This window comes from Bombina bombina, chromosome 7 (assembly GCF_027579735.1).
Source record: "Bombina bombina isolate aBomBom1 chromosome 7, aBomBom1.pri, whole genome shotgun sequence".
Classification (NCBI taxonomy): Eukaryota; Metazoa; Chordata; class Amphibia; order Anura; family Bombinatoridae; genus Bombina; species Bombina bombina.
In genome coordinates this window covers 88534567-88551611 of record NC_069505.1, presented here as the reverse complement: position 1 = coordinate 88551611, position 17045 = coordinate 88534567, and the positions used below count along the sequence as shown (strand labels likewise).

The 17045-nt window shown below is 36.2% G+C and overlaps 1 protein-coding gene across 1 annotated transcript in view; it reads left to right on the top strand.

Annotated features, from left to right (window-relative positions):
• LOC128636247 (mucin-2-like) overlaps positions 1–17045 on the top strand; it is a 47142-nt gene that overhangs the window by 12113 nt on the left and 17984 nt on the right. The window contains exons 3-4 of the mRNA XM_053689285.1: positions 5351–5590; positions 11022–11178. Coding sequence (XP_053545260.1) covers positions 5351–5590; positions 11022–11178 — 397 coding nt within the window. The remainder of the gene's footprint in view (positions 1–5350; positions 5591–11021; positions 11179–17045) is intronic.

Sequence of the window (17045 nt, the reverse complement as noted above, 5' to 3'; positions counted from 1 at the left end):
AACTAAATTACAAAAAAAAACACTAAATTACAAAAAATAAAAAAAAGATTACAAGATTTAAGCTAATTACACCTATTCTAAGCCCCCTAATAAAATAATAAAGCCCCCCAAAATTAAAAAAATGTCCCTACCCTATTCTAAATTAAAAAAGTTCAAAGCTCTTTTACCTTACCAGCCCTTAAAAGGGCCTTTTGTGGGGGCATGCCCCAAAGAAAACTGCTCTTTTGCCTGCAAAAAAAAACACAATACCACCCCCCAACATTACAAGCCACCACCCACATACCCCTAATCTAACCCAAACCCCCCTTAAATAAACTTAACACTACCCCCCCTGAAGATCTCCCTACCTTGTATTCACCACGCCGGGCAGAACTCCTCATCCGATTCGGGCGATGTGTTCCAGCAAGCGGCAGTGAAGTCTTCTTCCATCCGGGTGATGTCTTAAAGCAAGCGGCAGAGAGTCTTCTTCCATCGGCGATGTCTTCAAGCAAATCGGCATCTTCAATCTTCTTACTTCGCTCCTCCACCACGGAGCATCCTTCCGGCACGACGACTTCCCAACGAATGAGGTTCCTTTAAATGACGTCATCCAAGATGGCGTCCGCCGAATTCCGATTGGCTGATAGGATTCTATCAGCCAATCGGAATTAAGGTAGAAAAATCTGATTGGCTGATTCAATCAGCCAATCAGATTCAAGTTCAATCCGATTGGCTGAACCAATCAGCCAATCGGATTGAACTTAGGTAGGGAATTTTTTTTTATTTTGGGGGTTTATTATTTTATTAGGGGGCTTAGAATAGGTGTAATTAGCTTAACAATCTTGTAATCTTTTTTTTATTTTTTGTAATTTAGTGTTTTTTTTTTTTTTTGTAGTTTAGTTTATTTAATTGTATTTTTAGATAGATATTTGTAGTTTATTTAATTTATTGATAGTGTAGGTGTATTTGTAACTTAGGTTAGGATTTATTTTACAGGTAACTGGGTAATTATTTTAACTAGGTAGCTATTAAATAGGTAATAACTATTTAATAGCTATTATACCTAGTTAAAATAATTAACAATTTACCTGTAAAATAAATATAAACCCTAACATAGCTATAATGTAATTATTAATTACATTGTAGCTATCTTAGGGTTTATTTTATAGGTAAGTATTTAGATTTAAATAGGAATATTTTAGTTTATAATATGAATTATATTTATTTAATAAGAATTTAGTTAGGGGTGTTAGGGTTAGATAGAGTTAATATAGTTTATATAAATACTATAGTAACTATATTAACTATATTAACCCTAATATAATTAGGGTTAATATAGTTAATATATATAATGTAATAACTATATTAACTATAATATACTTAGGGTTAATATAGATAATATAGCTGGTGGCGGGGTAGGTAGATTAAATTAGGGGTTAATAATTTTAATATAGATGGCGGCGGTGTAAGGGGTTCACATTAGGGGATAGATCAGTTAGATGGTGGCGGTTTTAGGGGTTCACATTAGGGGATAGATCAGTTAGATGGTGGCGGTTTTAGGGGCTCACAGTAGGTGGTTAGTTTATGTAGATGGCGACGGTTTAGGGGTTAAATACTTTATTAGGGATTGCGGCGGGGGATCGCGGTTGACAGGGAGATAGACATTGCGCATGCGTTAGGTGTTAGGTTTTATTTAGCAGATCGCGGTTGACAGGGAGATAGACATTGTGCATGCGTTAGTTTTATTTTAGCAGATCGCAGTTGACAGGGAGATAGACATTGTGCATGCGTGTTAGGTTTATTTTAGCAGCCAGTTTAGGGAGTTGCGGGGCTCCAATAGTCAGCGTAAGGCTTCTTACGGCTGCTTTTTGTGGCGAGGTGAAAATGGAGTAAGATTTCTCCATTTTCGCCACGTAAGTCCTTACGCTGTATATTGGATACCAAACTGCGCGGGTTTGGTATACCTGCCTATGGCCCAAAAAACTACGGGCGACGGCAGAAATATACGCGCGTAACTTCTAGGTTACGCCGTATATAGGATACCAAACCCGCGCAAATATTGGCGTCACCAGCTTTTGCGGGCGACGATTTTTATCGGATCGACCCCCAAGAGAACAAAGAAAAATTGATAATAGAAGTAAATTCAAAAGTTGCTTAAAATTGCCTTCTCTATCTTAATCACGAAAGTTTAATTTTGACTATCCCTTTAATTATTTAAATTTTTAGTTTAGTTACTATCCTGCTGTAAATCTTAGGTCCGAAAATGCCCTAGGAATGTTTTAAATTTAAAGGGACAGTCAACCATAGAATTGTTATTGTTTTAAAAGATAGATAATCCCTTTATTACTCTTTCCCCAGTTTTGCATAACCAACACAGTTATATTAATGTACTTTTTTCCTTAGTGGTTACCTTGTATCTAGGAACCTTCTTCCAGCCCCCTGATCACATGACTGTGACTGTTTATTATCTATTGTCTTAAATTTAGCAATGTATTGTGCTAGATCTTAAAGGGACAGTTTACTCAAAAGTTTTCTCCCCTTTAATTTGTTCCCAATAATCCACTTTACCTTTTGGAGTATATTAAATTGTTTACAAGTAGCTCCTTTACCCTTATATTGGCATTTGAAATAGTTGATTTAGCATGTGGTATCCCCACCTATTCTGAAAGTTTGTGGCCGCAGGTCCAAGCTATAGATAAGCTTTGTAAACACAGCCAGCAGAATAAATTACACTCCCAGTGGGATATAGCAGAGAAAAGGTAATACAATTTTGATTTTCCATTGTTCTCTCCAAGTACTGGTGATTGGTTTATGGACAGATATAAGATAAAGAAGCAGGTATATGTAGACAATGTAATAAAGTAATGAGATCTGATTATACCTTCAAGCTCAAACCATTATATTAGGTTGTAACTTCAAAACACAAAATCAGAGCTTTAATCTACACAAATAAACCTTAAAAAGCTAATTTTCATACATTTTGTACTCTGCAGTTGGTAAAAAAAGCAATTGTAAACACATTAAGAGAAAAACAATTTTACAGTATACTGTCCCTTTAAATAACTTTCTGTGCCTGAACACAGAGTTATCTATATAGCCCATGTGTACTTTCTGTCTCTTTGTGTTGAAAAGAGATTTAAAAAGCATGTGATAAGAGGCAGCCCTCAAAGGCTTAGAAATTAGCATATGAGCCTACCTATGTTTAGTTTCAACTAAGAATACCAAGAGAAAAAAGCAAATTTGATGATAAAAGTAAATTGGAAAGTCAATTAAAATTAAAAGTCCTATCTGAATAATGAAAGTTTAATTTATACTTGACTGTCCCTTTAAGTTAAAATCCAAACTACTAGCTTGGCCTTAGATAGATAGATAGATAGATAGATAGATAAAAAGACAGATAATCCCTTTATTGAAGAACCTAGATCTTAACGTGGACAATGTAGTGCAATGAAAACTTATTGAAATAATACATATAGCATTTTAATAAAAAATAATATAAATTATAAAAAATGAATAAACATACTGTCACATATAAAGATATATTCTATGTATTATTTAGAATATTTTACAGTATGTTTATTAATTTTTAATAATTTATATGAATGTTTATTAATATTTTATATGTAGTATTTCAATAACACACCTTAAGAATCGTAAATTCTCATATGCAGAGTACAAAGTACACAGGTAGAACCCGGCGTATGTTTAAACTTTAACATTACTGGTAATACTTATCAAAATATGCTGTTTTCAATGCACTATATCTTAAAATATCTGTTATTTCCGTATGCAGAGGTTTTCATCTCAGAGTAATTAGTGTTTTGAGTAATTTAATTAAAGCCCGCCTCCTTTTAATTTGGGAGAAAATACTGTGAGATCTGTAGGGCGGAAATAAAACAATTATGCTTTGTATTCCGTACTTTTAAGTACTTAAAATATGATTTACAATGTGCATTTTTTATTTGATTTATTCCTGTGTAGTTTACATACACATTTTATGTTTTTGATAAAATATGATTTTTGGTGAACAGTTTTGTTACGATGTTTGAGGCTCGTTAGCAATACAATTTTTTCCTGTACATTTTTGTGTGAATGGTTCAATTGTTTTATATGATTTTTAATTTATGATTTTAATTGTGCTTTTTTTTTAATGTATCCATCTCCTTCCCATACAAAAATGCAGTATACGCTTCTTTTTGAGACACCCTATTATTAGGGTAAAAAGTAGCTTTACACAATTCCACCAGGGAAATAGAAGTACTGGGGAACATTCTTAAAAAAATCTTGCCAGCCCAGAGACCTTTAGATCATTGTGCCCTAACTCTTAAACCTATCAACTACTATCTTGCTTAGCCATAACCCTGGTCTAAAGCAGTTATAGGTAATTGCCACTTCAAATATTTAACCTTAAAGGGACAGTCTACACCAGCATATTGTTTAAAAAGATAATACCTTTATTACCCATTCTCCAGTTTTGTATAACCAACACAGTTACATTAATATACGTTTTACCTCTGTGATAACCTTGTATCTACGCGTCTGCAGACTGCCCCCTTATTTCAGTACTTTTGACAGACATGCAGTTTAGCCAATCATTGCAGACTCCTAAATAACTCCACAGGAGTGAGCACAATGTTTATCAATATGACGCTTATGAACTAACACTTTCTAACTGTGAAAAACTTTCAAAATGCTCTGAGCTAAGAGGCGGTTTTCAACGGTTTAGGAATCAGTTTAAGCCTAGCTAGGTTTAGCTTTTCAAAAATACCACCAAGGGAACAAAGCACATTTGATGATAAAAGTAAATTAGAAAGTTGTTTCAAATCGCATGCCCTATCTGAATTATGACAGTTTCATTTTAACTAGACTGTTCTTTTAACTAGACTGTTCTTTTAACTCTGACTCTGCCCCAGTTCTATTAATCATATTATCAACATGGTGCTTACTGTAATAATCCTTTCCCACAACAGACAGCCCCACATGACCCCCTTATTTCAAATATTTCCTTTTACATGATGTACCCACTGAAAAAGACTGCATTTGCAAAATATTACCTATCTCTAAAACACCCTTTACAAATTACCTCCCACACCGTAAATAACCTCCACCAAGAGGCCGTTATCCTCTTCTACTTAAATGCCACATATTTTATTCTTTATCCTCAACACTTTCTTAAGCATCACTTCCTGTACTTAATAAATACATTATCAATCCCGAATAGTTATTCAAATTAACCAATTGGGACTGTGGATGGGTTGGCACACTATAAAAATTGAGTCCCACTCTTCTGATTGGTTAAAAGGTAATGATTCTTTGGCATAATTTTACTTTATATTATTCACTGTCCTGATCAACCTCTTTCTTTTAATAGAATAAAGTCTGTGGACTCTGTGGTAACTTTGATGGCAATTCAAATAATGATTTTAACACAAGAGGTAATTTGAATGTAGAAGATGTCCTAGAATTTGCTAATAGCTGGAAACTATCTCCAAAATGCGCAGAGGTAACTTCTGTATTGGATCCTTGTACAAAAAATCCATTAAGGAAGCCCTGGGCACAAAGACATTGTAATATCATTCTCAGTTCAGTCTTCAAACTCTGCCACACTCAGGTAAGTCCAGTAGATATTAAAATCTACAGTTGGCCATGACAAGGTACTTTTCAAGGCAAACTATGTTGAAAAAAATCTGCTTTAAATTTTTGTAGTAGATCAGTACCTCTAAAAGTCATCCATATGCCTACAGAGAGCTGCTAAATGGTTACTCAAGTTAATCAGCACCCATTTAAGTTCTGAGATTGAAACTAAGTGCATGCATGTGATTCCAATCTTAAAAACAAGGTCATTTGAAATTGAGGCCACAGCATACTATTGACAGTTATGTTTCTTAAAACATATTTAAAATATAACTCAGGAAACCAATTATAAGAAAAAATGGTTGAATAAATAAATCAATAATGTATTTATATGATATATAAAATAATGATTAAGAATTTTAACTTAAAATAAGAAAAAGTGACATCCTGTGTCAGGGATGTGGTAGTGATTATATTAGGCTACTGGGGCACTTTAACTGGTTGCATATCACAATTTGGATAAAAAAAGATTCTCTAAATATCGGCTAGATTTAGAGTTTTGCGGCCAAAGGGGAGCGTTAGCTACGTGTGTTTTTTTCCCCCCGCACCTTTTAAATACCGCTGGTATTTAGAGTTCTCTGAAGGGCTGCGTTAGGCTCCAAAAAGGGAGCGTAGAGCATAATTTACCGCCACTTCAACTCTCAATACCTACTTACGGTAGCGGCCAGCTTGAAAAACGTGCTCATGCACGATTTCCCCATAGGAAACAATGGGGCAGTTTGAGCTGGAAAAAAACCTAACACCTGCAAAAAAGCAGCGTTCAGCTCCTAACGCCGCCCCATTGTTTCCTATGGGGAAACACTTCCTAAGTCTGCACCTAACACCCTAACATGAACCCCTAGTCTAAACACCCCTAACCTTACACTTATTAACCCCTAATCTGCTGCCCCCGCTATCGCTGACCCCTGCATTATATTATTTACCCCTAATCTGCTGCTCTGGACACCGCCGCAACCTATGTTATCCCTATGAACCCCTAATTTGTTGCCCCCAACGTCGCCAACACCTACATTATAATTATTAACCCCTAATCTGCCCCCCAACGTCGCCGCTACCTACCTACACTTATTAACCACTAATCTGCCAACCGGACCTCCCCGCCACTATAATAAATGTATTAACCCCTAAACCGCCGCACTCCCATCTCACAAACACTATAATAAATAGTATTGACCCCTAATCTGCCCTCCCTAACATCTTTGACACCTAACTTCAAGTATTAACCCCTAATCTGCCGACCGGACCTCACCGCTACTCTAATAAATGTATTAACCCCTAAAGCTAAGTCTAACCCTAACACTAACACCCCCATAAGTTAAATATAATTTTTATCTAACAAAATAAATTAACTCTTATTAAATAAATTAATTCTATTTAAAGCTAAATACTTACCTGTAAAATAAACCCTACTATAGCTACAATATAACAAATAATTATATTGTAGCTATTTTAGAATTTATATTTATTTTACAGGCAACTTTGTATTTATTTTAACTAACAGCTATTAAATAGTTAATAACTATTTAATAGCTACCTAGTTAAAATAATTACAAAATTACCTGTAAAATAAATCCTAACCTAAGTTACAATTAAACCTAACACTACACTATCAATAAATAAATTAACTAAACTACCTACAATTACCTACAATTAAATCAACTAAACTAAATTACAGAAAAAAAACAAACACTAAATTACAAAAAATAAAAAATGATTACAAGAATTTTAAACTAATTTCACCTACTCTAAGCCCCCTAAAAAAATAGCAAAGCCCCCAAAATAAAAAAAATGCCCTACCCTATTCTAAAATAAAAAGTTAACAGCTCTATTACCTTACCAGCCCTTAAAAGGGCATTTTGCGGGGCATGCCCCAGAGAAAACAGCTCTTTTGCCTGTAAAAAAAACATACAATACCCCCCCAACATTACAACCCACCACCCCCTAATCTGACCTACCCAAACCCCCCTTAAAAAACCTAACACTAAGCCCCTGAAGATCTTCCTACCTTATCTTCACCCAGCCGGGTATCACCAATCCGTCCAGAAGAGCGTCCGAAGTCTTCATCCTATCTGGGCAGAAGAGCTCCTCCAGAGGGTCCGAAGTCTTCACCTATCCGGCCAGAAGAGGACATCCGGACCGGCAGATATCTTCATCCAGACGGCATCTTATATCTTCTTCCATCCGGCTCGGGGCGGGACCATCTTGAAGCAGCCGACATGGAGCCATCCTTCTTCACCGATGGACTAACGACGAATGAAGGTTCCTTTAAATGACGTCATCCAAGATGGCGTCCCTCAAATTCCGATTGGCTGATAGGATTCTATCAGCCTATCGGAATTAATGTAGGAAAAATCTGATTGGCTGATTGAATCAGCCAATCAGATTCAAGTTCAATCCGATTGGCTGATTGGATCAGCCAATCAGATTGAGCTCGCATTCTATTGGCTGATCGGAACAGCCAATAGAATGCAAGCTGAATCTGATTGGCTGATCCAATCAGCCAATAGGATTGAACTTGAATCTGATTGGCTGATTCAATCAGCCAATCAGATTTTTCCTACCTTAATTCCGATTGGCTGATAGAATCCTATCAGCCAATCGGAATTCGAGGGACGCCATCTTGGATGACGTCATTTAAAGGAACCTTTATTCGTCATTAGTCCGTCGGTGAAGAAGGATGGCTCCGTGTCGGCTGCTTCAAGATGTTCCCGCTCCACGTCGGATGGAAGAAGATAGAAGATGCCGCCTGGATGAAGATGTCTGCCGGTCCGAATGTCCTCTTCTGCTCTGATAGGATGAAGACTTCGGACCCTCTGGAGGAGCTCTTCTCCCCGGATAGGATGAAGACTTCGGACCCTCTTCTGGACGGATCGGTGATACCCGGCTGGGTGAAGATAAGGTAGGAAGATCTTCAGGGGCTTAGGGGGGTTTGGGTGGGTTAGATTAGGGGTATGTGGGTGGTGGGTTGTAATGTTGGGGGGGGGTATTGTATGTTTTTTTTACAGGCAAAATAGCTGTTTTGTTTGGGGCATGCCCCGCAAAAGGCCCTTTTAAGGGCTGGTAAGGTAATAGAGCTGTTAACTTTTTAGAATAGGGTAGGGCATTTTTTTATTTTGGGGGCTTTGTTATTTTTTTAGGGGGCTTAGAGTAGGTGTAATTAGTTTAAAATTCTTGTAATCTTTTTTTATTTTTTGTAATTTAGTGTTTGTTTGTTTTTGTAATTTAGTTTAGTTGATTTAATTGTAGGTAATTGTAGGTATTTTAGTTAATTTATTTATTGATAGTGTAGTGTTAGGTTTAATTGTAACTTAGGTTAGGATTTATTTTATAGGTAATTTTGTAATTATTTTAACTAGGTAGCTATTAGTTATTAACTATTTAATAGCTATTGTACCTAGTTAAAATAAATACAAAGTTGCCTGTAAAATAAATATAAATCCTAAAACAGCTACAATATAATTATTCATTATATTGTAGCTATATTAGGGTTTATTTTACAGGTAAGTATTTAGCTTTAAATAGAATTAATTTATTTAATAAGAGTTAATTTATTTCGTTAGATAAAAATTATATTTAACTTAGGGGGGTGTTAGTGTTAGGGTTAGACTTAGCTTTAGGGGTTAATACATTTATTCGGGTAGCGGCGAGGTCCGGTCGGCAGATTAGGGATTAATACTTGAAGTTAGGTGTTAAAGATGTTAGGGTGGGCAGATTAGGGGCTAATACTATTTATTATAGGGTTTGAGAGGCGGGAGAGTGGCGGTTTAGGGGTTAATACATTTATTATAGTGGCGGTGAGGTCCGGTCGGCAGATTAGGGGTTAATAAGTGTAGGTAAGGTAGCGGCTATGTTGGGGGGGTAGATTAGGGGTTAATAAATATAATATAGGTGTCGGCGATGTTAGGGGCAGCAGATTAGGGGTTCATAGGGATAATGTAGGTGGCGGCGGTGTGCGGTCGGCAGGTTAGGGGTTAAAAATTTTTATTATAGTGGCGGCGATGTGGGGGGACCTCGGTTTAGGGGTACATAGGTAGTTTATGGGTGTTAGTGTACTTTAGAGCACAGTAGTTAAGAGCTTTATGAACCGGCGTTAGTCCATAAAGCTCTTAACTCCTGACTTTATTCTGCGGCTGGAGTTTTGACGTTAGAGTTCTAACGCTCACTTCAGCCAAGACTCTAAATACCAGCGTTAGGAAGATCCCATTGAAAAGATAGGATACGCAATTGGCGTAAGGGGATCTGCGGTATGGAAAAGTCGCGGCTGGAAAGTGAGCGTTAGACCCTTTCCTGGCTGACTCTAAATACCAGCGGGCGGTAAAAAGCAGCGTTAGGAGCCCTTAACGCTGGTTTTGACGGCTAACGCAGAACTCTAAATCTAGGCGTATGTATTTAAAAACATTACCTAGCTTAAATCCCAAACTATATTTTGGGCTTTCCACACTGCACTTTGAAGAAATATGACTTACACAAATGAAATAATAAAACATTCTAATTCACTAAAACATTTTATTAGTGCACAGATATCCCTGCATATGTTTAACCTCCACAAAGGGATTAGACACACAGATTAAGTTCAATAGAAGTGCTCCAAAAATAGTCCTGAGAGGCTAAGAGCACCAGGTTTTTAGTATTTAACTGGACAGTCCGGTTTACAAATGGTTTGCCCAGTAAAATATATGCACAAAAACTGGACAGTTAGGGCTAGTTTACATTCCAGTTGAAAACTTGTAGAAATATAATAATTCACCATTAACTTTAAGGAGATATTTGTTGCTACTAACAGTTTATAGGTTTAAATGTAAACTAGCCCTGAATTAGGTAAGATTTATGATCTGATTTGGATATTTGGATGACAATCTTTAGAGCCATGGGTCTGTTCTGAGGTGTTATGTGGGTATAACTGGCCAACATAGCAGACAAAGGGGTCATATGTGAGGTCCAATATGGGAACATAATTGACGATGACATGAGATTCAAGCCCAATCATGATCATCTACCACCATCCCCCAAACAACCACTCATCATCCAGTATTTTTGTGGAGGTCAGCTAGGAAACCTATGATCAGTAACTAATGGATGCATGCATATGTTGTTCTTAATTTGCTTACTGGTTTGTTCCGTAGTATGAGATTAACTATGTTTTCAACACCTTGGAGGGGGTTTAACAAACAGTTTCAAATCAAGCATTTGTGTAATATTATTATTATTATTATTATTATTATTAATAAACATGCATTCACATACATTAATACATATAATTACAATAATTTATTATGTTGCTTTTAATGATTTTGGGCTTTAATCTGTTTTATTTTTTTTAAACAATATATATTCAATATTTTTGTACAAAAACTGGGGGAGAGGGAAGAGAATTGCAATCATAGATACAATATTTTCTCTGATCACAGGTGGACCCATATACATATTATGAGACCTGTGTAAAGGATTCATGTGGTTGTGATGAAGGAGGAGATTGTGATTGCTTTTGTACAGCAGTAGCAATGTATGCCCAGGCGTGCAACGCAGCTTGTGTGTGTGTTGAGTGGAGAACACAGGAAATTTGCCGTAAGTATTAGAAACTACTAAACGTCATTTTAATATGTATAATAGGGTTTCCCCCCCCAAAAAAAAAATGAATGGTTATGTGATAGAAAAATTATATCTTACTTATATGCTAACTCTTACTGATATGCTAACTCATACTGATATGCCAAAAAAAAAATATGAAAATGGAAGATAATTTACCTACAAATGTTTTGAGTTTACCAGAATAAGTGCTCTGCAGGCAGTTATCTTCTAACTACTGATTTTACTATTATCTGCATAGTAAATAAAAGCAAAAAAATAAAATAATCCAATCAGCATCTTGTGAGCTGAGTTCACACTTTCCTTTATTGTGATCTTGTGCAGTTTCACCATCTAATGAGATTTCATAGTAAACGTCTTAACCTGAGGTTATTAAAGTGTCATTGTCCATCAATAGAGCCATATAAGAGTTTTTACTTATGAGTTAGCATTTTTTTTTTATTCTGAGGGGTCAGTTGTGCTCTTCCTGTTAGTTTCAAAACCAAAATAGAGAGCTTTAAAGGGACATTACACCCAAACATTTTTCTTTCATGATTCAGATAGAGCATGCAGTTTTAAGCAACTTTCCAATTTACTTCTATTATCAAATGTGCTTCATTCTCTTGATATCTTTTTTTGAGGTGCAGGGATGCTATGCTGAGAGCTAGATGAACACATCAGGTGAGCCAAACACAAGAGGGATACAATCAGCAACTATCTCCCAGTAGTGCATTACTGCTCCTGAGCCTACCTTGGTATGCTTTTAAGCAAACGATACCAAAAGAACAAAGCAAATTACATAATAGAAGTCAACTGGAAAGTTGTTTAAAATTATATGTTCTTTTTGAATTATGAAGAATTTTTTAGAGCTTATGTCCCTGTAAAGGGTCATTCTAATGCAAAGTTGGCAAACCCTTTTGAGAAAATGTGCCCAAATTATCAGTAAATTTGATGACAATTTTCTTAGATACCTAGGTTAATTTAAACATTTGAATACCATATATTTATACTTATTTCTTTATTAATGCTATTTATTACTTTTATTTTAATAAAATAGAAGAGCAATGTTATTATTATTATTATTATTATTATCGGTTATTTGTAGAGCGCCAACGGATTCCGCAGCGCTATAAACAAAGGGGGAGTACAACAAAACAATTATAGGGTAGAGGGCCCTGCCAAGAGTTGCACTGCTGTAGTCAGCTCTTAAGAAGGTGATCTACAAACAGCTGGACTTTTAGGCTTACATGCTAAGAGGGATCAGGGGATTGCAGTGGAGGAGAGGAACTGGTATTAGGAAAGGTTAGCGTAGGTTGTATGCGTCCCTGAACAGTAGAGTCTTTAGGGAGCACTTGAAGCTTTTAAAACTAGAAGAGAGTCTTGTGGAGCGAGGCAGAGAGTTCCACAAGATGGGAGCCAGTCTGGAGAAGTCCTGTAAACGGGAGTGTGATGAGGTGACAAGAGAGGAGGAGAGAAGGAGGTCATGAGCAGAGTGAAGGGGACGGGAGGGAGAGTATCTGGAGACAAAGTCTGAGATGTAGGGGGGAGCAGTGCAGTTGAGGGCTTTGTATGTCAGAGTGAGAGTTTTGTGTTTGATCCTAGAGGCAAGAGGAAGCCAGTGAAAGGATTGGCAGAGAGGAGCAGCAGATGAAGAGCGACGTGTAAGGAAGATGAGTCTGGCAGAGGCATTTATTATGGATTGTAAAGGAGCTAGGTGGCAGGTGGGGAGACCAGAGAGGACAGAGTTGCAGTAATCAAGGCGGGAAAGAATGAGAGAGTGGATTAAAATTTTAGTTGTGTCTTGTGTAAGGAAGTGTCTAATTTTAGAGATGTTTTTAAGGTGGAAGCAGCAGGCTGTAGCCAAGGACTGAATGTGAGGAGTGAAGGAAAGAACATAAAAATTTTCATGTTTATGTTTATTTATTGTTTTAAAATTAAAAGACCTTAAAATAAATCAAGGCATGTTATAATAATGAAGAGCACTTGCTTATAACAAATACAATTATTAGGTAGAAAAAAATACATAGAGAATGTTAAACACTGATACAAATTAACTTTTAATATAACATGTTAAAAATATTAGAGGTAATACCCCAAAACAAACACACATAAAACTTAAAAGAAATAAATGTATAGTCCTTGTATTTGTACATATAGGGTATGCCAACCTTTCAATAAACAATACTAAATGCAAATCTGGGCAGATGATTCCAAAACCATAAGAATGTGTAGAAACTGAGAGATCTTAAATATTTTGAGAAAGGCAGGGTATTTACTTTTGATGATAGACTACCAAGGTGGAGACAAACTAATTCACTACTACCCATAAAACCCAATACCATGTCAGATAACGATTCCGAATCCTCTGCAGTAGAAGACAGTGACAATGAGGCTCCAACTGTGACTGAGACCCAACCACAGGCTCCTTTTTTAGAGAGAGGAAGCAAACCGACAATAAGCAGACAAGCAAGAGAGAGACAAGGAGGGGGAGAAGACGGTGAAAGGGCACTCCGGGACAGAATGAGATTGGGATACAGACCGGACAATCAACAACAGAGTTGGGAGCATTGGTCCAGGAGACCACGGTGGTAACTCCAGAGGCAAGAGATGTACAAATAATTAATCCATCTAATAGAAATTAAACCAAATCTCATATTCAGGTTCTGTCTAGAGGTCTATCCTTCTCTCCCGCACCCACCTTAGATAAATTCCCATTGATTAAATATCTGCACCTTTTTTGTCATAAACTAACACTTAAAAAAATGTACTGCAAACATGAAGATACAGACTATAGATTTTCACAAACATTAGACACTCTTACTGACCTTTTGGAGGAAAGTGACACTGGTCTAATAACAGATAGCTATGACAATCTTGATAAACAACTAAAAAATAAGTCAAAATTTATGCCGCAGCTTACAAAGTACTCTGTGATTGAGGCATTCTTAAAATTAGTTACAAAATAATTACTTATAGTTGATGAGGTATGTACTAATAATTTAACCAATAATGAGATAACTTCACTGATAGAGGTACAGGGATGGGAGGAGGTTCTCATAGAACCATCGGATAAAGGTGGTTATATTTTAATATGAGATAAGGAACTATACATTAAAGAAGTCGTGAGGCCACTTAATGATAAGAAATGTTACAAACTGTTATTCTCTAATTCCAGAGAGGATTTTTTTTATCAAATAGCATGCCCTGATAGGGAGTGCAAAATTTCAAGGTTCTATCACAGAAAAGGAGTGGTACTTTCTAAACATAATATCCCCTAAGATCTCTACCTTTTATTTACTTCCCAAGGTGCACAAAAACAAGGACAAACCACCATGATGACCGATCGTGTCTAGCATAGATAGTCTATGTGAACCTGCAAGTCAATTTCTAGACTTATGCCTCAGAAGGATTGTAACAATATTACCCTCCTATGTCAGGGATACTTTGGATGTATTGGGAGAAATATATGCTATAGTAGTGGAAGAAAACACACTTTTAATTACCTGTGATGGGGAGTCCCTATACACATCTATTAGGCACACCAAGGGGTGTTATGCAACTCAATATTTCCTCAACATGGAGGCTAATGACAAACAGGAAAGAAAAACATTCATTTTAAATCTGCCCAAATTTGTTTTGGAACACAGCTAGGTACAGCTATGGGTTATTCATGTGCACCAACATACTCCAACATCTATCTTGGTTGGTGGGAAAGGGAAAAAGTATTTGGGGACTTACTAACAGAGTATACAGACAAAGTTATACTATGGGTCAGATACATAGACGATCTGTTGATCCTATGGAAATGGGGAGAGAACCGCTTTAAAGAATTCCTGAATAAGCTGAACAATAATGAGCTAACATTGAAACTGACTTATAATATAAGTGCAAAGGTAGTGGAATTTTTGGATATTAAGATCTACAAGGACCACACATTACATCTAAATACTGACTTATTCAGAAAATCTACAAACTCCATTTTGAAATTTAATAGCTGTCATTCATGACCAACTAAAAAAAGCTATTCCAGTTGGGGAATTTTTGCATCTAAGGAGAAATTTTTCCGACCCACAGACATTTTTTTGTGAGATCTAAAGAACTTAAGCAAAGACTTAAGTCAAAAAGATACACTTGTAAAGTCATTAAAAGAGCTTATCACCGAGCACTACACACTAACAGAAAAAACCTACTGGTACCCAAAATAAGAACTGGTTCTGGAGACAACAAATTGAGATATGTAACAACTTATAATGAAAGACACAGAGAGATCATGACAATACTGAATAAACATTGTGACATTTTAAGAGATGACAATGATCTGAAAGAAGTGGTGGGTGACCAGGTATCAGTAATAAGTAATAAACTGGTCAGAATTCACTTTGTAAACAAACAAATACATAAAACCACAGCTGGTACATATGGATGTGATTCATTTTCTTTCTAAAAAATATGTTCAATATGAAGGAAATTTAAATATTTCCAAAGGGTACAACTAAGAAATTAGTGAACTATGCAAACTGTAGGGCAAAAAATGTAGTGTATTGTCTACAATGCGAATGTCCCAAGATTTATGTGGGTATAACAACCAAGGAAGTATGCACCTGTTTGGGTGAACACTTAAAAAAAAAATCAAAAACAGCATAGAAGACAATAGAAAGGGTAAGACCCTGACATTAGTGTCGAGACATTTTCTGCACCATTATAAAGCCAAAGCTGATGTTAAATTGTCAGTCTTACAAGCAATAAGAAATGGCATATGGAGGGGTAACATAGAACGCACATTGTTACAGTCTGAAAATAAATGGATCTTTTGGTTAAATTCTATGACACCTAATGACATAAACAAAAATGCAGGCTATGACTCTTTTCTGTGATTAAATTGTACTAACCCTTAGTCAGTAAGATATGGTTAGATTGTGAATGTCAATAATGTTTTCTTTTTGGATACTATTTATTGACATGGTACAGAAGTAAGATTCAAAAATAGGTTGAGAATTGTTCAAATATGTACATGTTGGTTGAACGTAGATAAATCTGATAATGGCTTTATGAAATTGGTTTACTACGAACCATACAGGGCAATAATCAGTCTGTGAATTGACATGTGGAGTGTATTGGACAGTGCTTCACCCCTTAGTGTATTTGGGATCTATACATATGATAAGATGATTGATACAGATTGTCTCACATTATGGACCGTTTGTTATAATCAAGGGTGATATGTACAATCAGTAGGTATTCAGGTTGAGTACCAGTCTCAGGCAGCCAATGTGTAATAAACATCACCTCAGCAGGGGATTATAATTAATTAAACAAATGTTATTCTGCACTTAACGATCATTATATTATTTTATGGTCCTGCAATTACATGGCTATAACTTATTGTGGATACTATTTATGGATACTGGTGCATTCCATATATCAGGCTAAAACATATATATTGTACTCAATAAGAGATCGTCTACAGAGCAATAGGGGTTAACATGTGTGCATCGATGTGCACGGCATATCGCAACTATCTATTTTACCTGGAAATTCATATTAGGGTAATTGAAACTATGGTTTATCAAATATATGTACCAGTCCAATCAGACACAGGAGGTGTGTAGTTGTGATCCTGTCATAACAAACGAGATCAAGTGATGTGATCACATGACCTGTCTCATCCATTCACAGACTATATAGTCCGATAGACTATAATGAAGGCTTTTACACTACACTGCCTTGGGATTGGCTAATTTATTCTTTTTAAGGGTAGGAGAAATGACATCCAGGTTTGCCTTTTGAGGAAACTGAGGTGAAATGCGCATCAGGCATCTGCTACCTGATGTATATTGTACTGACATATGTGAGAAAAATGTTTCACT